We start from the raw sequence: 22083 nt of genomic DNA, 5'->3' as shown, positions 1-22083 counted from the left end.
TTCATAGTATTTGCTTTCAATATTTCAATTTCTATTTTCCCTGTAAGAAATGAACCCCTCCCTCTGTTGAGAACACATCATGGTGCAGTAATAGCTTTCTTGCTCGATTTGGCATCTTAACGGAACAAATAAATCCTGCATTAAAACAATTAGGCTCCGGAATGAGAGAAAAGTTCATTTTGAACCGACGTGTCCCATGGTGCTTGGGATCATTTTATTTATTTGGAAGTGTTAGAATAGCAATGATCATTTAAAATTAATTTGCTTTGTTTCTTAGGGCATATAAATTGCATTTCAAATGAAATAGTAACACTTCGACTGGAAAAGATGTGAATGATCAGTAAAAAGAAAAAAAAAACAGTATTATGATACTACTACAGAAATGTATTATAAGAAGACATATCCAATCCCTACTGAAGTCAGAAATAATCATATTAAAATACCTAAACTTTCTACTACAAAAACAAAAACTTTGAAAACTATTTTAACAAATCTCATCTGGCTATGAGAGTGGGTTAAAGGCTGGAAAAGAGACTAATTTAAAAACAAGAAATTCAGATATTTAAAAAAGTAAACATACTGTTTATAATCGCTGGACCCGAGGTTGTATTAGATACTATCACTAGGCCGTGCCTTCCATTTGAATGATTGCAACGATGAGTTTTGTGTCCAGCCATAGTTTTTGTGATTTGTGTTTTTTTTCGGTTTAATTTTCATGAGGTTATACAGGGTAACATGTTGTCATACTGATAAAACTCGAGTTACTAAACATGCAGTGCTGCTTAAGACCACCAACTTGTGCAAATGTTAAAGGGAGTGAATGGCATTCGGATATAATGGGAGTCAATGGAATTTGAATTTAATAGGAGTTAATGGCATTCGAATTTTATGGGAGTGAATCGCATTCGAATATAATGGGAGTGAATGGCATTCGAATATAATGGGAGTGAATGGCATTCGAATATAATGGGAGTGAATGGCATTCGAATTTAATGGGAGTGAATCGCATTCGAATATAATGGGAGTGAATCGCATTCGAATTTAATAGGAGTGAATGGCATTCGAATTTAATGGGAGTGAATCGCATTTGAATATAACGGGAGTGAATCGCATTCGAATTTAATAGGAGTGAATCGCATTCGAATATAATGGGAGTGAATCGCATTCGAATTTAATGAGAGTGAATCGCATTTGAATATAATGGGGGTGAATGGCATTAGAATTTAATTGGAGTGAATCGCATTCAAATATAATGGGAGTGAATCGCATTCGAATATAATGGGAGTGAATCGCATTCGAATATAATGGGAGTGAATAGCATTCAAATATAATGGGAGTGAATGACATTCTTTCTGTGGTGTTAAAGTGCCAGAAAAATACATTTGAAAAATTCAACAACAATGTCTCATCATGACCTGGTTATTGAAGATAATCCACAGACTTTGTAGTGAAACGTTTAATGTGGGTACTATTTTCTTCTACCGAACTCCACACACCAATCGTATCACTGCGCATAAGATAGGAGCACAGGCACCCTGGCGATATCTGTTGCGCAGTGATACAGTGTGATTGTTGTGTGGAGTTCGCTAGAAGAAAATAGTACCCACATTAAACTTTTCACTACAAAGTCTGCAGATTATCTTCAATAACCGGATCTGAAAGGCTAGTTTAAGTCCTCTTCAGGCAGATACTCCTACAAACAGAACCACTGGCTAGAAACCGGCACTTTGTAAATGCAACTCATACACTTAAAGGCCTTTTGCATGAAGAAAAGGCAATTAATGTTTTCTGCTTCATTTTTTAGTGTTTCGCATTAAATGCACTACATGGAGAACATCATTTTAAAAAAGTTAACTGTCCTTAACTAAAGTGGTGCACATCCTGCAGGCCTAAAGAAAATTCCAAATCGACACTAATTTCATAGTCCTTTTCACAGCCCCCTAATCACGTGAAACATATTTATGTTATAATACCATTGGCATCGAATCAGCAGATGGACACTCACTGGAAATCACCATTATGAAATTTCCTCCCAGCTTTTCTCCTCTCGGAAGAACAAAAAAGTCAAATGACCGCAATTATCTGCACAAGCGGCTGAGCGTGCATTCACTCATTTTCACAGTTGTTTCGTTTCAGTTCATTCTTGATTGCCAATTGTCACTAAAAATGCCACCTGAAGATGGAATCGACCTCGCATGTGACTGCAAAGCAGCGAGCGCACAATTAACGCAATCGTTTTGCACCTATTTACTCTATAGTTCCAAGTCTACAGGGAAAACAGTTTGACGTTCGCATTTTCATTTTGTTCATCCCGAGTAATGCAGAAAAGAAAATGCTTGAGATCTTTTACAGCTTGGGTATTATTTTAGTGCATTCAAAAGCGCACACAAGATCCACTCCCGCTCTAGGAGTGATTTCAAGCCCAAAAACACAGCAAGTTTGAATAAAGCGCAGGGTGGCCCAGTGAAGTGGATGTAAGGATGAAAACCGAGAAACAAAAAGAGCACCTGGAAGTTGAGTAATGAGCGCATTTCCCAGTATAGCAGTTTGCAGCAGGAAAGCTGGTGACACCCCCACCCCAATAGCCAACGCATGGATCTTAAACACATCACTCAAACCAAGGGCTCTTTGAAGTCAGCAGGCTTGCTACCCAGTCCTCCTTACCAAAGGGGAAAGAAACATCTCTATGGCCAAATGAACCACCCAGAACGACAAGAGTGCATATCTTACAACAGGTTACACACAGGCTCTCCGACTTTGGTCAGCTGGCTGGCTGACACTTTCAGTGCGAGACAAGTTTGCACTCACACATAAATGCATGAAACAGCCTGCAGGATTGGCAAACTATCCCAGTGCTTTAGATGTAGCTATTTTTAGGCTTACAATGGAATAACATAGATTTGCCGTAAGGTTTCTCACGTACACGTAAGAGTGAAAGTGTGAGCGTCATGCCAGATGCGTGTAACCTGGCAACCCTGCCAAACACCACTGTGTAACTCCTGGGGTAAATAAACACATTCATCGGCCCCGGTCGGGGGGGGGCGCATACCCCCCACACCCCTATGGACCCCCTCAGTGAAGATTAAGGTCAATTTTTGTTTTTTGATGTAATTTATTTTCACTTAAAAATACTGATACATAATTCAGCTCGGCATAATTCGTTAAAAAAACCGAAGTCACATTCGCGATTGGTTGTCTGGATAAATGTGAGCTAACTAAACGCAGCATGCACTTAAAAAAAAAACGACTTGTGGCCAGACAACTTGTTACTCAAAAAAACCCAGTTTTTACTATTGACTACTACTATAGAGTTAAACTTACCTGCTTTACTTAAAATGTATAGAAAAGAGCATATGCAACATAATAAGTCTTTCCAATGCATGTTAATTTTGGCATCATTTTTTATCTATGTGTAGCGCCCCTTTGTGCATTAAAGTAGCACGGGAGCTACCCTGAATTCTTTTCCCTTAATACGTTTGATATTTAGGGTCCCATATCCATTCTCTTTAAATTCCAAATAAAAATACATGCATCACTTACCACAAAAGAACATAATCAACCCAGTGATACCATCAAACGTAAATGATAATATTTACTCATTTATGACTGTTTATAAAAGACCTTTCACTCAAGAACAAATATACATTTTCATCCTTTTAACCCGAAACGGAAAAGTCCCAAAATCCTAAAGGTTCCAAAATAAAATAAACGATGGCCGGCAGATTCAAGTGAAGAAACTCCTCTTCTCAACGGTGCAGGCCTGTTGTGAAGCTCGGGCACGTTGTAGCCAAACAAAATGAAAAAAAGGCTGCTTCACGCTTGTGAGCTACAAGCGCAATGTAAAATAAAATAAACCACACTCACAATATCCCTGGGTGTCGTCCCGTGCAGAGTGGATCCGCCAGTTAGGTGCACCTTTCTGCGCTCGGTCTCTCCCCTGAGCGTACGATCCAGGAGCTTTCGGTGGATTCGTGGACTTCTACCCACGGGCTGGCAAAGTCACTTTCGGAGTCTAGCTATCAGCTTTCCCGAACTTCGTGTGAAAGTTCGCTGTCACAAGACTCCTTACTATAAGTTAATACATCATCTGGTCGATGATATCGCTATTTTTATGAAATGCGTGAGCTACACATTTCAACCACAGCTCTCCGCCATTACACCACCTTCCTCTCCTCCGCTCTCTTCCCGCGCCTCGCTCAACCTTGACCCTCAGCGCTCATTGGACCACACCTCACCCAAATGAATACATGAATAAATTATAACATGCCCGCTTTACAATGATACAAAATATCAACACAACACATATATAAACATAAGAATTTCCTTTTTTCTTCTTTACCTCAAAAGTTCAACATTTAATACATGAACATAATGAAGAAATACAAAAACCCAAACATTTTTAACACTTGGGTTACACCCTCCCCCTTCTGAACGTCTGCATGTCCCCATCAGACATACTATCCCATATCAAACCTAAGGGTATCATGGATGTTAGACTTCTCTTAAATCTAATGTTTCCCTATCTTGATGATAACACCTCTATGTACTATAGTTAAGGGTTGATCTCTCGACCTCCCTGGTTTATCATACGTAAGTTTAATGGTTGGTTTTATTAATCTTTTGGGACGAGTATCTGATCTAACCCTCACTTTTTGTTTGGGCAGCATAACAGTCTCAGACTCTTTCGCAGGTCCCTCCCCTTCATCACTAGTGATAACAGGATCTATATACTGTTCTGAATCATTTTCATGCAAACCCTGGGACTCAGCTTCAGAATCTTCGACCGGGGTGACATTACCTCCCTCACTCTCATCACTCGGCTGAAGAACATCATCTCCCTTTGGGAAACTACCTATACGCCTAGCACGGCCCTCACTCTGAGGAGGAATCTTTTGCCGACAAGTGGTAATGGGTGTGGAATATTCAAGGTCAGAGGATGCGTCAGAAAACTCCTGTGATTCAACATGAGTGACTGGCATCTCAGATAAGTCCTTAGCTTGCTTCGGGCGAGTATTGATTTTGGTTTGTAGCCGAACAGGTAATTCTTCCTTCCCATCGGCTGTTGGAACCCTCACATACTTCCCTAATGGCAAAAGATGATCCTGATGCATTATCTTGTCACTACCCCTCCCATCCTCACGTCTGATCTGAAATACTGGAAGGTTGGGCATCCTTCCTACTACGACATAGGGAGCAGGATTCCATCGACTTTCCAGCTTGTGCTTCCCTTTCAGCCCCAAATTCCGGAGCAACACCCTGTCTCCAATCTCCAACCTCCGAAATCCAACTTTCCGGTCATAGAGTTTCTTATTTCGCTGGTGTCTCTTGTCTGCAGCCTCGGAAGCAAGCTTATAGGCTTCTGTCAAATCCTCCTTCAGCTTACTTACATAGCGAGAATGACACTCATGTTCTATGTCATCTGGAGAGGTTCCAAAGCACAGGTCTACTGGGAGTCTTGCCTCTCGCCCGAACATTAAAAAATATGGCGAGTATCCAGTGGCGTCACACTTTGTGCTGTTATAAGCATGAACCAGGTATCCCACATGCTGACTCCAGTGGCGTTTCTTCTCCTGACCCAGAGTGCCAAGCATTGAAAGTAAGGTTCGGTTGAACCTCTCCGGCTGAGGATCTCCTTGCGGATGATAGGGGGTTGTCCGCGATTTTCTAATACCCATCAGATTCAGGAGCTCTTTGATCAGATGGCTTTCGAAGTCTCTGCCCTGATCAGAATGGATCCTTGCAGGCAGTCCATAATGTACAAAATATTTCTCGACTAAGGTCTTAGCGACAACATGAGCTTTCTGGTTTTTTGTAGGGAAGGCCTGGGCATACCGCGTAAAATGGTCCGTCACTACAAGCACATTACCTATGCCCTTCGAATCCGGTTCCATGCAAAGAAAATCCATGCAAACGAGATCCATCGGTCCATGGCTCACAATATGATGCAACGGGGCAGCTCTCTGACAAGGGGACTTTCGAATGACACATTCTCCACAGTTTCTAATGTATTCTTCTATATCTACCCCCATCTTTGGCCAAAAGAATCGGCTTCTCAAGAGGTCACTAGCTCTTTCCACCCCCAGGTGTCCCAAATCATCATGCATAGCCCTCAGCACTACATCCCTGAACTCTCTAGGCAGGACAAGCTGATGGACTACTTCACCCGACGATCGCCTGCTCAAACGGTATAATAAACCACCTTTCAGAGTTAATTTTCCCATTTCCCTTTTCATCGGAGACTGCTCTAGACCTAGATTGTCATCCTTAGGCCATTTTCCATGTTTAACCACCTGTATAACAGGCCCTATCGTTGCATCCTCTTTCTGAGATCTTCTAAGATCCTGTGTGGACATCTGCTTTAAGGATTTCAACTCCAAGTGAGTCGGAAACGCGTAAATGTCTGGAACACTGTCAGGTGAAGCTCCTAACTGGTCTACATATCTCAGTGGGCTAATAGAGGATTCAAGAGCACAGACACGTTGGCAGATAGACTTCACACCAGACTCAGGTATGGTCACCCACTCTGTAGCGTCTTCTTCTGGAATGTTTCTAGATAGTAAGTCAGCATCGATATTGTGACGGCCTGGCCGGTACTGCACATCAAACTCATACACAGACAATGCAGCTAACCACCTGTGCCCGACAGCATTAAGCTTTGCCGACGTGAGCACGTAGGTGAGGGGATTGTTATCTGTACGTACTGTGAATTTAGCTCCATACAAATACTCGTGGAACTTATCAACAACAGCCCACTTCAAAGACAAGAACTCCAATTGGTGGATCGGATAATTCTTCTCAGATGGTTTCAATTTTCTGCTTGCAAACGCAACTGGGCGCAAGCCCTCTGGATGCTCTTGATATAGTACGGCACCCAGCCCTTTTAAACTAGCATCAACATGCAAAGTGTATGGCTTTCGGGGATCAGCAAACGCCAATACTGGAGCATGTGTGAGACAATGAATAATCTGATGGAAAGCATCTACACAAGAGTCATCCCATCTCTCACCAAAGGGTTCAGCTTCTCTCATGTACTGTTTAGACGGATCTATGGCATGTTTCTTGCCCTTCTGAACCGGAGCATACCCTTTGGTGAGCTCTGTCAGCGGACGAACAATGGCAGCATAATTTGCTATAAACCGCCTATAATAACCACAGAATCCTAAGAATGACTGCAAAGTTTTCAAGTTTGTCGGCTGAAGCCAGTTAGTCACTGCCTCAATTTTAGCTGGATCAGGAGAGACACCATTGGCAGATACTATATGCCCCAAATACTTCACCTGTGTCAAGCAAATTTGGCACTTATCTACAGAGATTTTCAGCCCTACTTCTCCAAGGCGGTCAAGAACTTTGAGCAATCTCTCTTCATGCTCCTCAAGAGTCCTACCAAAGACAATCAAGTCATCTAAATACACCAGGACCTCCAGTAAGTTCATATCACCCACAGCCTTTTCCATTAATTTATTTATAAAGCAAACCAAACCAAACGTACCAATTGCTGCTGTCGCCGTGAGTTTTTCTGACAAGCGACTTTTGCTCACTATCATATGTATCCGTCAGGGTCGGTGCCTGTCTGATTCTGCCCTGTCTGCCTTTTCCCTCTTTGGCCAGCAGTGTCCACTGGCCATCCCACTTGCTGCTACCTTACTGTGTTCCACTTCCTTCTCAGGCTGTTATGTGGGTCAGTGCGCTGAATGTATACCTGAGAGGCTGAGATCCCTTCTGGCATGAGTTCACCGATAGCCTGAGGCCAGTCTCACCTGTGTTAAGTATTTTGCTTTTATTTTCTTCCCCAGTTTCTGGTTAATTTGTATCTTTGCTTTTGAGTTCTTGTCCATGGTTACCCTGTCCGTGCCTTATATTCTATCTTACTTGCGTTTCTATTCTCTCCTTCTGCAGATAGCCCTCGGCGTTTCTTAAGGTTTCCTATTGTCTGGTGCCTGTTAATTGTAATATACCCCACCTATTCTTTGTTTCCCTGAGTCCTTAGTGATTGGTTAATTTGGTTATGGTTCTCACCTGTCCTGCACAGTGTCTTCTTAGTAGTGTGTTTAATTGCCTGCTCTTGTTCTGTTCATCAGTGGTTCATTGTGGGTGTATGATTCTTTGCTGTAGTTGCCCTCTGTTAGTTATTACATCTTCCCGTATTCCTTCCTACCTTTGGTATCACTTTTCCTGGTGTTGCTTCCTACCTTAGTTTAGTTTTGACCCCTCATGCTCCCTCCGTTTACTGTTTCTCCCTTTGTGTTTCGTTAATAAAACCCTGGTTTGTTGGAGCTGCATGTGGTCCATCTCTCCTTCTTCATGCTCCATCATAGCAGTATCAAATCCAAAATATTTCCACACAACTGAAGATGAATGTCTCTTGGTGAGCAGGGGCCCGTATCACAAAGCTGGATTTTTCTGGCGTTAGCAAGATAACTTGTTGGATTTAAGGTAGTCTATGCTAAATGTTAGTGAACGAGGTTGATTTAAACTGGGATACCTTAAATCCAGTTACATCCAATCCAAAAATCCGGCTTTGTGATACAGGTCCCAACTTTTTTGTTTGCCTTTCTCCAGAATGATGGTAAAAAAATTTTATGATTTAATCATTTGGTAAGAGCGACTCAAAATATCAGATAGAAACAATTTAAGGTTACTTAAGCTGGGAGAAAGGCAAACGAAAACTCCTAGGAAACTTCCCACAGTATTTCATGAAGGTAACTAGCTTAGTTTATCTAGCTTTTAACGAACAAAATAGGCAGTCACTAGTGGTTGTTGTTTAAAGCACTCACTTGCTTTTTGTTGGTAAACGTTGTTTAAAACGTCTATTAAAATCAGGCTCAGAGTGCTATTATGTGATGGTGTGTGGATCTGGGTTTGTTGATCTGTTAGTATGTGGTGTAATGATGCACTTGTTAATCAATCGTAAAGCCGTGCGCATAATATTTTGGGTTAAGTCAGTGCCCCTCTCTACATTTCAGCTGCCCTCCTGTTCGTATTCTTCTGGCGCCTCTTCTGAATAGGCCTAGTCTTGAATTTATATGAGTGAAAGGTAAGGAGACGTAGTGTGGTTGCCTCATACCGCTGGATCTATATACTGACTGCTTGCATGATTTCTTCGAAATAATCCGGCTCTCTTGTGGCGTTCAGGTGAACTTAGGGCCGTAACTTGTCGTCGGTGCAGAGATCTGTGAGCGTGTCTGCCCTGCTGATAGACTGGCATCCTGGGGACAAACGCCCTGCCCTTATATCCCATGACTCCTGAAGTGTGCTAAGGGTAAGTAGCCATAGATAACTAATCTAGGAGCCACCCGAATATAACAGTGTAACAATAAAGTTCTGACCAGCAACATTAAAAGAATATAAATGTAGAAAAGTTTACAGGATTCGCATTTCATTCATACAAGCGCAGATTCCAGCTTAACCCGTTGCCTTTAGGGTTAGCTGGTGTATTTTCATTGTTTATAAGGACATTTTTAATACACCCCATTCAGTAGACTATTAGGTTCATATAGTTACACAGTAAGGAAAAAGAAAAATGAAAATAATGTCTGAACCTCTTTTTAAATCACACAATCCCCTATGTTCTCCAGGCACAATTTCAGAGCTTAACAATATGCCATAATCTTTCTAAGACGAATTACATGAGGTAATTTGGACAAAGCACTTGGAGATAAATTATTGCACTGAGATCCACACGTTGTTCTGTGAGTTGACCCGTCAAGGATAGACTCCTGAAATGTGACAGACCGCAATTACCTGCGCATTGTCAGCGACAAAAAACTGTCATTGCAGCTTTGTGCGCTTTATGTGTCTATTGTAAGAGACTGAGGGAGCCGGATAATTGCACTCGTTTAAGTGTTCAACCGTAACCCTTCTTTGAGAAATAATACTAACTAAGGTATTGAAGCATACCTTTCCGGCCACTTCGACATTCATGTAAGACTCAGAAGGAATATTAACACCAATTTTATTTCCTTATTAAACAAGTAGGCCTAAGTGCGATAGAAAAAGTTAACATCTCCTTGTTTCATTAACTGGTGGAGTACGTAGCCAAGCACACAAAATGTGAAATATGTTTTGCAACAGTAAAAAAAATGTTTATTATTTATGATCCGTAGTTAAAGCCGAGAAACACAAAGCAGGGGGGGGTAGAGAAATTCATCAAAGGCAAAGCCACTTGTATGGTTATTTTTCAATAACTTTCCCCAAGCATGTCTACAGAAGCAGGAAAGTTTAGAGGGAGACGACATACAGAAAGTGACAAATCTGTATGTTCTGGATGCAGAATGACTTTATAAAGACAGAAATGTTTGACGCGCATAACTCAAAAATCCGACTTTGCAAAAGCAATCGTGGCATAATTCCTAAGGACGTAAACATATTTGAACATGCTGTGTAATTTTGAATAAAAGCAAAATACCCAGCTACAGCAAAATAAACAAAAATCAATCTTCCAACCACTTATCCTGTTCAGGGTCGTGGGGAAACGACCGGGTACAAAGCACTTTTAAAATAATTAGCTTTTTTTGGATACAATCAAGCACAAATAGGCATGTCATATAACAGTAAGCACAATGCAGAATTCTTACCGTCTATCCTTCAGTACTCATTTGATCCAACTTCTATGGACAAATTCAACATGGAGGGCAGAACACCATTTAGGGAACTCTAATTTCAGTTCATTCCATGGAAACCCATCGTTTGTATTGTTGTACTGGACAAATGGAACAGTTGGAATCAATTAGTGCATTAATACTGCTTAATTATTTATAGCAAGAGTGTAATCATGAACTCACACTACACTGTCTACCAACCTGGGCGTGGGACCTGGTCTTCTGGCACTGAGAGACAAACAGGAGAAGTGCCTAAGGAGTGTTTTGCATCTTGTAATAAATAATGGGGCCGGGGAAACTGTCGGCCGAGACTTTGATGGAAATCCCTGGTAATTCCTGTGCAGGTCTGCAAACTTTATGTGTAGTGCACTGCGTAGCATTTTAATGCAAATGTAAATTATTATCTTGCAAGGCCCCTTTATGTTTGTCTCCACATTTTAATTGCCCTGTCATCTGCCATCGTGTATATACCGTCAATGCGCTACATTTACGTTTATTTATTTTTTTGTTCAAAGCCATGTAGAAGTGAGCCTGATAACACAATCGCAAGTATGCAGCTGTCAAGGAGTCAATTTAGGTAGCTAGTCTGGGCTTCCACTGAGCTTCCATACTGAGCACTAATGATTTACGATATAACCTTTACTCATGCCTGCCTGATTTTGATCTGTGGCACTGTGGACAGGGCTATGTGCGTCCCGTCTGTGCGCACACTCCCTTTACGTTCTTCCATGTTTGTTCCTACCATTCCCTGGATGAAATAGTGATCATTATGCATGTTTTCCCACTAAAATGACTGGGCCAGATGCTCCATCATGAAAGGGGGAGGCCCATTCTGTCACTAGAAAGCCACTGTAGCCACCTGCCATGCAGTAAATCGAAGACCTGAAGGAAACTGACTGGAGAAATATGACCTGTGGTAATGATAGCAGCCAATTTCATGGTAATCATGTTGTTACCTTTTAAACGATATTTCTGCCAATGCAATTCGGTCAGAGAGATTACACTCTGGCAGACGGCCGATAGATTGCCTGTAACCGGCAACGTTGATGAGTAGATTGTCGTGTTTCCCCACTGACTGCCGGGAAATGTAATGCTAACCCTTTAATAAAGGGTATTTGTGGAAACTGGCTTCAGCTTATTAGACACCTTTGCGAACTGCACACGGCCATAAATCCACCGTAAGCAGCACAGATACTAGATTCATATCCTGTAAGTGAACAACAACATACAGCATGACCCTTTCATCCTCTCGTATCTCTGCTTTTTCTGTGAAAAAAACTGGCCTTGCGTTCCAGCATAATCACTGGCATTTCAGTGGTTTCTGGCTGACTTGAACAGGCCAGTGTTTCCCAATTCCGCAACCCAGAGACAGTCCACATTTTTGCTTCCTCCCAACTCCCCGCCAGACATATTTTTGCTACCTAGAACTGGGAGGGAGCAGAAATGTGGGCTGTCTGCAGTAGGGACCAGGTCGGGAAACACTGGAAAAGACAATACTCATTCACAGGTAGCTGTTCCTTATTGTAAATTTATCGTATTGTACCAGCAGAGAAAGATAATCCAGGTCATAAAAGATAGATAGAGAAAGATAATCCAGGCTTTACACGGTACACTCCTAACACTGACTTTATAAAAGTGATAAGTACAGATAGAGATATTCCATTATTAAATATGTACTCGACAGAGGTTTGTTTACAGAAACTTACCGGCGTATTTAGAGCTGGAAAATGCACTGGGCCACTTGCCAAAATATACCTTGGATCATTTGTGTTGTAGGTTCATGCCTTGTTTTTACATCTAGATATTTCTTAACCCCCAGCTCCAGGGGCGATGAGTGTTGGCTGACCCTGCGCCGTGACCCCCAAGCTAAGGAGCACAAAATGGGGTATGCGAAGAGAAGCATTTCAGAGAACCTGTACATGTGCTTGTGCAAATGGCAAATAAAGAATTTATCATTTATCGCTGAATGAATGAATATTTGCATGGACAATTCAGATAAAGGATGTTGCTCAAGGCCCAGAAAGTAGAGTCTTCCATGAGCCAGGACATCTATGTTTGTATTACAAGGTCACATCCTTAACTGTAGCGCCGCCCTGCTGTTGAGGAGCATTTCATGGGTAAGGCCTGAATTTCACATAATGATACAGAAAGCAGGAAGCTAAATTAACGATTCCGTAAACAAATTACTGGGACTGGACGCCTCCTGGGATGGACTGACTGCCCGGATCGTGCTTGAAGGTCTCCAAGTCAAAGAGACACTCTGTGGTGCGCAGGGTGCAGAAATCAGCCTGCAGCTGCAGGGGAGGGTTGAAGCCCGTCTCGCTCAGAAGGTCACCGCAGGTCACAGGCTCACCTATCGCTCGCGGCGCCACCGCTTACGGTGACCTACAGCCGTGCCCCAAAGACTGGACACACACATCGTACCATACTGTATTGATCTTTATTTATATTAAATTAAAAATATAGTTTTGACAGATTCGTGTAACAAAAACGAAGGGCTGTATTTTAAATGCAGTAGCCTGGACGATGCTAAAACCTTGGAAGGTGGAAGGGAAAGTAAACACCAGCGTTGGCATCATCAGATCGTTTTTACGGTTACTGCCAGTGAGCGAATCGCACGAATGAGAGTACAACAGGCGACGACCATTCTGTACTTTAAAACTAAACATGATCTTTATGAACAAGGGAGCTGAGGAACACAGACCAAGATAAAAGCTTCCCGGGAAGAATGAAGGTCCCGCAGTGAGTCGTACGTGGAAATCTGGGACAGCTCTTCAGCTGTGTCCTCCCTCCTCGACCCCAGCACAGTGTGGAAATGGGGTTGACAACACTGGTGTGTACTGTCTGCTTGCCCCTGGACAGATGGGTCCTCAGCATCCAGTGAAGTTCTCCTCAGAGTCTCTGCAGAGCTGCATTACTTACAAAAGTGTAAATGAGCAGAAGAGGAAGGTACATACACCAGACTCTGAAAGCAGATCCTACTATGTGAGCAGAGACTGAATAAAACACAAAGGTCACGAAGCTAAGTACAGAGGCAAAGGGGGAGTGGCTTTGAATGATGAGGGGGCGGGGCTACAAGTCATGAATTCATCGAATCAAAACTCACAGTTCCAGATTACAGATATATACAGAAACAAAATCAGGCCACCGGTAGACAACTGTGTTTAACGTAAAACGTAAACTCGTCTCATGGTGAGAACAACGACAATAATAATTAAAAAAAACAAATATACAAATCCCAAAGAAACATTCCCCATTATTAACAAATACACATGGCCGATTCTTCATCCCTCTATAAAAATACTATTCACATTTTCTCAGTGAACATACAGTAGTAAGTCTTGAGGAACAAACTTTCCAGATTCCTGTTGGAAAAAAAAGCCTTCCTCCAAATTTGTCAGTGTGATAAATGTCTGTAATGTCTGCACAAAGCTCTTCAGAATTTCGAAATGATTTCGCTATACTTCCAGCAATCATGGTATACTTGGTGAGTATGTATAATACAGTCAATATCATAGGTATTTTTATTATATGGCAATAAAAATATCAAGAACTGTTCTGTCAAATGAAGTCAAAATTGAAATAAAAATGTTGTAATAAAATGAAGTAAAAAATGGAATAAAAATTTAAATATGAGTACAGTGGACTAAAATGTCATGATGTTGTATTAAGGCCTTCAAACAGTATTTATTTTTCCTTTACATTTATAATGCCTATACATCAACACTAAAATAAAAATATTTTTGCAAGCTAACCACATTAATCTTATGACTTTGGTAAACTCCGAAATTCAGCCTTATCCAAGTAAGCGATTAAATATTTAGTACTTCTTAGTATTCAAGTTCTGTTTTAATTATGCCTTAGAAATTCACTGAAGTCTAGGAAAAACACTCCAGCTCCGGCTGCTGTTCAGCCGCTTTCGGTGCACTTTTCCGAATATCTTTCAAAAAAAAAAAAAAACATAATGTATCAAATTTAACGTTCCCTTCCAAGAAGTCACAAGCACTGAATGAGATAATTAATAACCTCTCCTTTCTGTTTAGCCGTTTAAAAAAACTAGAATGGTGTCGTTTTAATTTAAAAGAACGCGTTTCACATGAAACACATCATGTAAATGAATAAATTTATTTATTTTCTAATCCGCTAATATGTTTATTTAACGTGTCTTTGGGGCACGTTGTGTGAACGCTTAGCACTTGCCTAATGCCACCCTTTAGGGTGCCAAAGACTAAATTAACAGATTCCTAATAACCCAGTAAAGAGATAATTAGTGTCTTACACTCAGCCATCTAAAAATATTTTAACATTAGCTTTGCCCTATTACTATGCAATAATTAACACCTACCTGTACTTCTCTGGATATCTTGCACTATTCCATTTTAGTCACACTGTAAGATAAGCTACACAAACACTGGGTTAGTTAAATGGTCATGAAATACTTATGGTAAGAGAGATAATGCTGCCACATTTCAATACTTCGAGGATAATTTCTGGTAACGCAAAAATATCAGCTGTTATCTATTGCCCCTGGGATCAATGAAATTTATCAGATCCTGTTGTCCTTAAATCATAGGAAGATAGGAAAATAATTCATAAAGCAACCTTATGAAAATTGTGTGTTGGTGGGGGCAAGTGTGTCCTTTCATAATCGCCTTTAGTGTTCTGTGTCCCCACTGGGGGGTGACTTCATGCTAACATAAAATGAATGTTTTCAACTTTCTTGGGAGTCAAGAAAGCTCTCTTGTTCGATATTAAGCAAAATATAATAAGTAACGTATGTGTGCTGCAGGAGAAAAGAACCCCAGCAAAACTTATAGATCCCCGGAATGAAAACGATAATTGGCAGTATAACAAAGTAACACAACATTTTCTATCATAATTATTAAAGCAACAGCGATAAAAAAAAAAGAAACTGATGATAAGTATGCAGATGATGTATGAATGGTGTCGCTAGAACTTCAAAAGTACAAAAAGATCAAACACAAAACACTGAGGAATCTGGAGGAAGTTCTCTGTTTGTTGCTTTTGTCCGTAAGACCGTGGCTGATTTCCTTCCTGTCTGTTAAGTGCCGGGTTTCTCACACCTTCCGCTGCTGACGTTGTTCCTCAGTTAGCTGCTTCTTCGTTTTCGAGTAACTCAGTCCCAGTGTTTGCTACATAGGTTTTTAGAAACCTTAAAAAGGAAACAGTAGTATTCATGGCCCATGACAGTGTCCATGTCTGAAACAGTGTGCGGTGGCCACTTAGCACAACACTGAGGCCATTTTGTGACAGCGTGGTCATCTACTTCCTGGAAATTGTCCATCTGTGCTAAAAATATCAACAAGATCGGGATTCCTTTTAGCCATGGAGGGCATCGAGAATCATGAAGGTATGTAGATGCAAGCTGGTGATTGGGCTGAGGGCATACATGTCATTGGCAGTTGAACAGCAGGCATCTATCTGCTACCCTACAGGTTTGGAGAGTAACTCCTTGTCGGAAAGGCAGAGACATGTCTGTTCTTAAGTATTTGTCAGAATAAATGCCTTAAAGTAAGCAGCTTCTTGTCTGTGTGGTGAAGGGGATTTAATAAAAGACCCCAAAGAGGAGACATAGATATGACCATCGCACAAAAAAATTCATCTATCATAGCATGAAATTATTATGTAAGTGAAATTAATATGCAACACAAATTCTTAGGGCAGTATAATCTGCCTTATGGTACAATCAGAATCATTCATTGCTTTCAACAATCTGATTCACAGATTATATTCTTGTCTTGGTTGGTGAAAAGAAAGCCTTTTCATCCCTTATGTTCACATCAAGGCATGTTTTCCAGGGATAGGGGATCCCTTAGCAAGCTTGTAACAAATCTGATGAGGCCAGAGGTCATGTCTTACGTCCAAACCGTTGTCAAGACCTTTACAAGCCTTTACTTCAATACAACAATTCATTCACACACTCGTAGTATAGCTAGGACTCTAGAAGATAGAAATTCTTATACAAACTTGAAAAATAAACATATCAGCATTTGGCACATCTGACATGACTTTGTGGAACCACAACCTCTTTGACTTCATTCAAAGCTCCCAGTAGACAGAGTACAGCACAAACTCTCTTCTAGTGCAATTTTCCTGATATGGCGCTAAAATGAATGGTCTGCTCACATATACATACCTTACAAACACAAGCATATGCACGGCAGAATTGACTGTTAAGTAAGTAAATGATTCGTAAATAAAGTTGCCCTTCAGATAAAAATGACAATGAAGCAGTCAGTGAAATGCTGCCCGGTCAAATTAACAGTTTGACATGAAAGGTTTTAGTCTCCATTAGCAATAAGCTTGACATTCGGCAGTGGTCTTCTGGAGTCCTGTTGACCATTCAGAGATATGGTGCAATATCTGTGTTTTCAATTAGTGCAGCATCCTCCTAACACAAACTCATTCAAAAGACCTCTCTTGGTGTTTTGGCACTATTTTGTGTTCTTGTTAGAGCTACCAGACAGGGAAGGAAGAGAGGTGGAGATGGAACGTGGTAAAACTTAATATCCTTCATCCAGTGATCCTGCAGCCTGCCTACGATACCTTCCCATAGCTGGCTACAGCAGTGGAGTCCCAGAAAGACCCATCTGCCTCCTTACACAAATGGTGACCCAAAGCCTAGAGCTCACACTGCATCAGGGACCGACTCCTTGCTCTTGAAGTCCACAACCAATTATTAACCTTTCAGTGCCTTGATGCTTTCAAATGCACATCTAACTGAGGACCAGGGCTCCCACATTCACAAACTTGCAGGCCCAGCTTTCATTGCCATAGTGTCCTTATGGCATGGTGCCCTTGTGCAGAGGATCGCTGGAGGTTTCTCCCTTTGCGGATTTGCTTTGTCCTGTTGTTCTTTCATGTGACTTTCATATATAATATGAAACTCCTTTCATTTTGTAAGTCAATGATATGATTGAGTGGGTCTATGAGTGAAACTTTAGGAACCACTTTTGGAAATATTGATGCATCAATGCTTGTAGGACCTTCTTGACTGAGGTTATGCAGCATTGTTTTTCAGTGATGCATTGATCCTGCTGTCATTTTTGTAGCACATTTCTTCACATGAATGCTGTCATCATTTATGAAAGTCTTTTCAGAGAGATCTTGGTAGGTTGATGGAGTCACTCGTTTAGTGCATGGAAACACTGTGCTTGAGGACTCTTAGAGCCTTCCTAGTTTTGAGTCTTTGACCATTCCTGGTGCCTTCAAATATATGTTCTTCTGGGTTGTCCATGTCTTCCATGCCTTCTGTCTGAGGTCAAAAGACCTTCATCCACACCTGAAATACCAGGGGCTTTGTTGTTTTTGATGCCACCTGGAGCAGTCTGACCAATAAACACGACATCTGTGTGAGGAGAACTGGAGACCATGTGAATCGAATGGGACACAAAAAAACTCCAGTTTCCTTCCACAAATGAGGGAAATGAATTCTCACACAGTAGTCAGGTTACTTGTGGACATAGGAGGCAGAATAAAGAACTGGGGCCCCTTGTGCAGGGAATGACAACACTGGATAGCATGTGCCCAAATACAGAATTCCAGAGAAAAGTACAATAAATGGATCTGTAGAATCTGTCTATGTGCTTTACTTTAATCTGCTGGCAATGTATTAGAGTTACAAAATGGAGCCTCTTAGACTTATGTGTAAGGTCTTAAATACACTCTTGATATTTACCATCATGGTTGTCAGTTCACATATGTCCATATTACAGTTTGCTTGCATGTCTGTGCAACCTTTCAAATTATTTTCCTGCAACGGCTCAGACGTCGCATCCAACTTGCAGTAAACAGTGAGAAGTAGCATCTCGCATGTCAAATGTTTACCTGCCACATCATTTTGATCACTCGTGACCAATCCATTCCAGGTACTAGGAATGAGGAACAGGAAGCCTGAACTGACACTTGACAACAGCCCCAACAGCTTTTCAGAGCTCAAGGTTGCCTTGGCGAGATTGGAACAAGGATGTGGGAGGTCCAAGTTAAAGTTGGGAGGTGGTACGATGATCAGTTGTTTGCTGGTTGTAAGGAGTGAGGAGCTGAAAGTTAGGATGCTGGTACAGAAACCAGGGTGATTTTGAGCACCTCTCATCCCCAGGTCCCCACCTGCCAGCCAACCGTCTCCTGATCCCCATCCTACTACACCACTGTGTTCCTCTGGCGGTAGGGTGGAGGTGGTAGTACCATACCAGGCTTGAGGGAGAATTCGGATAGGTACTCTGGGTTTTCAGCCACTGCAGGCCGGATGCGGCCATTCTGTTTGTAGAAAAGCTTGGTGCTGCACTCTGGCAGATACTCGGGGTTGTGCAGGCTAGCCTTGGGGGGCAGGCTGTGGTGCCAGTACTCGGGATTGTCAAAGGTCTTCTTGGGCTTCTTGTCGGCCAGGATAGTGCTGGAGAGGGGAGCATGGCCCGGGTGGAGGGAGTGGCTGGGGTGGGCTGGATGGAATGTGTAACCAGGATGGGTGGGGTTACTGCTTTGCCCAGGGTGACTAGGCTGACCTGTTTGGTGAGCATGGCCAGGCTGGGAGGGGTGAGGGGCGTGTCCTGATTGGATGGCCTGGGCAGTGCTGAGATTTGTGGGAGCCTTAAGAATGGGGACGCCATTCTTGCCCTTCTCCCCGACACTGTTGAAGGCGTTGAAGTACAGAGGTTCATTAATGTATTCATCTTCCACCTTGGCTGGCCCACCGGGGGCGCCATGGTAGCCTGGGTTATCCAGGGCGTGGACATCTCCATTCTTGCGGCGTGTGATGAAGGGATTCTCCTCTACTGGGTGGAGGTAATCCACTGTCGAAAAAAAGAAAGCATTATGGGCGCACTTTCAAACAGAGCTTTTCCACACGCTGATTATCGCTCGGCGAGACTGCAATTGCTTCCAGTCTTTCTCATTCTGGCAACCATGCCTGGCACTCTGTTGCTAAGTTTAAGCCTGATTCTTGTCTACTGACACTCCATCAAGGAATTCTTGTTTTGGGGCTCAACGTGCAGAAATGACTCAGCCATTAAACAGTAATAGTACAGCAGCAAATAACATGCTGGAAAAATGCAGAAATTAGGAATGCAAATGAAGCATAGTAAATAATGGCAAAATGGAAATACTATGTAATAACATTTATTAGTAGAGCAGCCTATATTATATTCAGATATTATAAAGGGTATTTTTTTCTAACTGAAGGGGTCAGCTTGTGAAAATGAGCTGTGGTTAGTGCCACCAACCCGAGGACGTCTTGTCCTGCTCTGGGGTCATGTAGCCATCTTCGTCACCTGCTGCTCGGGGACCTCGTTCTCCCAGGAACACGGTGGGGTCTGCACTGTACCGCTGCACGCCAGCGCCCTCTGCTGGCCGGGGGGAGGCCTGCTTGCGGAGTGTGCCGTTGCAGCGTGGGTCCTCCGGTGTGGGCCCCTGGGTCCCAGGCAGTCTCTCGGTGGCAGACGCCGCTACCGCCCCGGCGTGAGCTGCCACTGCCTCATTAGCACCGAAGCTGCCATCATGGTACACAAACTGGTTCTGTGGGGAGCCAGAAGACGACACTGCTAGTTACACCGTGCCACCTGTAGGAGTCAGTGGCGAGAGTTCTCAGGGTACTACAAGCACATAGTAGTTGGAAGTAGCTGTAATGCAAAACTGAGCTGGACAAAGGCAAAACAGGACAACTAAAATCAGTACAAAGTTGATGTAAATAATGGTAAGATAAGAAACTTTGCCACAGGAGTCCGCAATTATTACAGTTAGGCAGCACAAAGAAACACGTGAAGGGGTCATAGGTCATGTTTTCCTTGTTGGTGTTACTATTGATTGTTCTGTCGATACACACTTCCTCCTTTCCCTCAATCATGTAATCCTCTACTTTATTATCTCTAGACTGCTTTATTCACTGCAAAGCAAACGAAAAGCCGTCCAAATACTTTACTAAAGTGTAGTACAGAATCGACCAATCGTAGGACTAGAGAAACCAAGTAATTTGATCACTGGTGCTAAAGAAAGTGTAGCACACCAATAAATACATCATGAGGGATTGAGGGCCTGGAATGACTTATAATCAAGCTTAACTAGTCATGTGACTCTCTCCCTGGAGTTGGCCACACCTCCTTCCTCTCACATGTGCCCAAATGCAGCTTTGGACTCTATGTGTTGTTCTCTATGTGTATCAATGATCATGATGTTATTCTGCCATTACATGAAGTAAATCTCCTGACTGTAAGCTCCAATCGTTCCTTCTGATACAGTAGTTGTACAAACCAGTCTGAAAAGCATCTCCAGCACCATGAACCTCCAAAGGGTTGGCGTGCCTCATTCGTATTCACAAAGCTTGATATCATCTAAGCGTCTTAGGGAAGGAAAAGAACAAGAGCAGTATTTGGGGAAACGGCCCGTGTGATTGGCTGATCCGCTTGTTTTGGGGCTGCAGCTCCTAGGTGCTCCCTGGATGAAACACTGCACAACAACAAAAGCAGAGCACCTCCGAATGCAGTGCTCCACCCTGTTTTTCCAGCAGGCAGACGAGCGTGTTGCCCTCTGAGAAGGAACCCTGACTTCCTTATCAGTATTACACGCATCCACATGCTCCAAACTGGCCTGTTCAAGTTACGGTTCTCCAGGGAAATCAGACTGCAATCCCTAGTGCCTTAATTTATCTGCTTCAACTTCTGAATGCAACAAATAGACAAAAAAAAAAAACAGTTTCCCTGCTTATTTTGCTTTACATCTGTACTGTGCAGTTTAAGTTACAGTATTTAAGGCCTGGGATGCTGGGATGGGAGATTAAGCTTCACAGTGTATTTTGCTAGCAGTGTAGGAGTTAAATATGGAGGTTCGTGGGCTTGTACTGATAAGCTGACACAGTGGGCAGGGTATCTGTTTTAAACTGACACCATTGATGTTGTAATTATAAAGGTCATTTACTGTGGGTTATGAGTGTAAAGAGCCTGTACAATGATAAAATTCAGTCTCCACAATAAATGTACCTGGGATTTTTCTGGGTCAGAACATCTTTCAGTGGCATGAACCTACCCGGTTGGAGTCAATGTGAGGCCGTGGCGTGTAGGCAGGGGGCGCTGGCACTCCAAAGGAATGAGGGACTAAGTACTCCTCAGCATCCATTAGGTCCTCAAGCTCCTCCTCATCTAGCAGGCTCTGGAAGAACTTGCTGTCACTGGGGCTAGGTAGCTTCAGGCAGTCGTCACCCTGGACAGGAGGCCAGAGGGCTTGTTTACAGACTCACGGGTCCAAGCCCAGCCCCCAGTGTTTATAAATAACTTTGGGAACAAGGAAGCCTCACCTGGATTACTAGGTAGCGCTGGGGGTCACGGGCCATTCTGCAGAACTCAGCTGCCAGCTCCTTGAACTTGGGCCTGCTGTCTGCGTCGATCATCCAACCTGCGTCGTGCACAGGGAGAGAGAGAGAGAGAGACAGAGAGAGAGAATGAGAGCTGTCAGTCTCTGTGGGGCTGGATTCTCATTG

At 42.5% G+C, this 22083-nt stretch overlaps 2 protein-coding genes across 4 annotated transcripts in view; one reads left to right on the top strand and one right to left on the bottom strand.

Moving 5' to 3' along the window:
* Positions 1-22083, top strand: part of LOC125710089 (fibroin heavy chain-like) — a 576413-nt gene that overhangs the window by 125789 nt on the left and 428541 nt on the right. The gene's annotated exons all lie outside the window — the stretch shown is intronic.
* Positions 13023-22083, bottom strand: part of LOC125710090 (receptor tyrosine-protein kinase erbB-4-like) — a 226808-nt gene continuing 217747 nt past the window's right edge. For 2 of the 3 annotated variants that reach the window (XM_048979325.1, XM_048979326.1), the window contains exons 24-27: positions 21901-21998; positions 21633-21806; positions 19838-20129; positions 13023-19408 (exon numbers count right to left, since the gene is read on the bottom strand). In XM_048979325.1, coding sequence (XP_048835282.1) covers positions 18759-19408; positions 19838-20129; positions 21633-21806; positions 21901-21998 — 1214 coding nt within the window. In that variant the 3' untranslated portion in view covers positions 13023-18758. The remainder of the gene's footprint in view (positions 19409-19837; positions 20130-21632; positions 21807-21900; positions 21999-22083) is intronic. The other variant, XM_048979327.1, reaches the window with a different exon arrangement.

The sequence above is a fragment of the Brienomyrus brachyistius genome, chromosome 16 (assembly GCF_023856365.1).
Source record: "Brienomyrus brachyistius isolate T26 chromosome 16, BBRACH_0.4, whole genome shotgun sequence".
NCBI classification, from domain to species: Eukaryota; Metazoa; Chordata; class Actinopteri; order Osteoglossiformes; family Mormyridae; genus Brienomyrus; species Brienomyrus brachyistius.
Note: the sequence above shows the minus strand (reverse complement) of the source record. Positions and strands in the feature narration are given on the sequence as shown.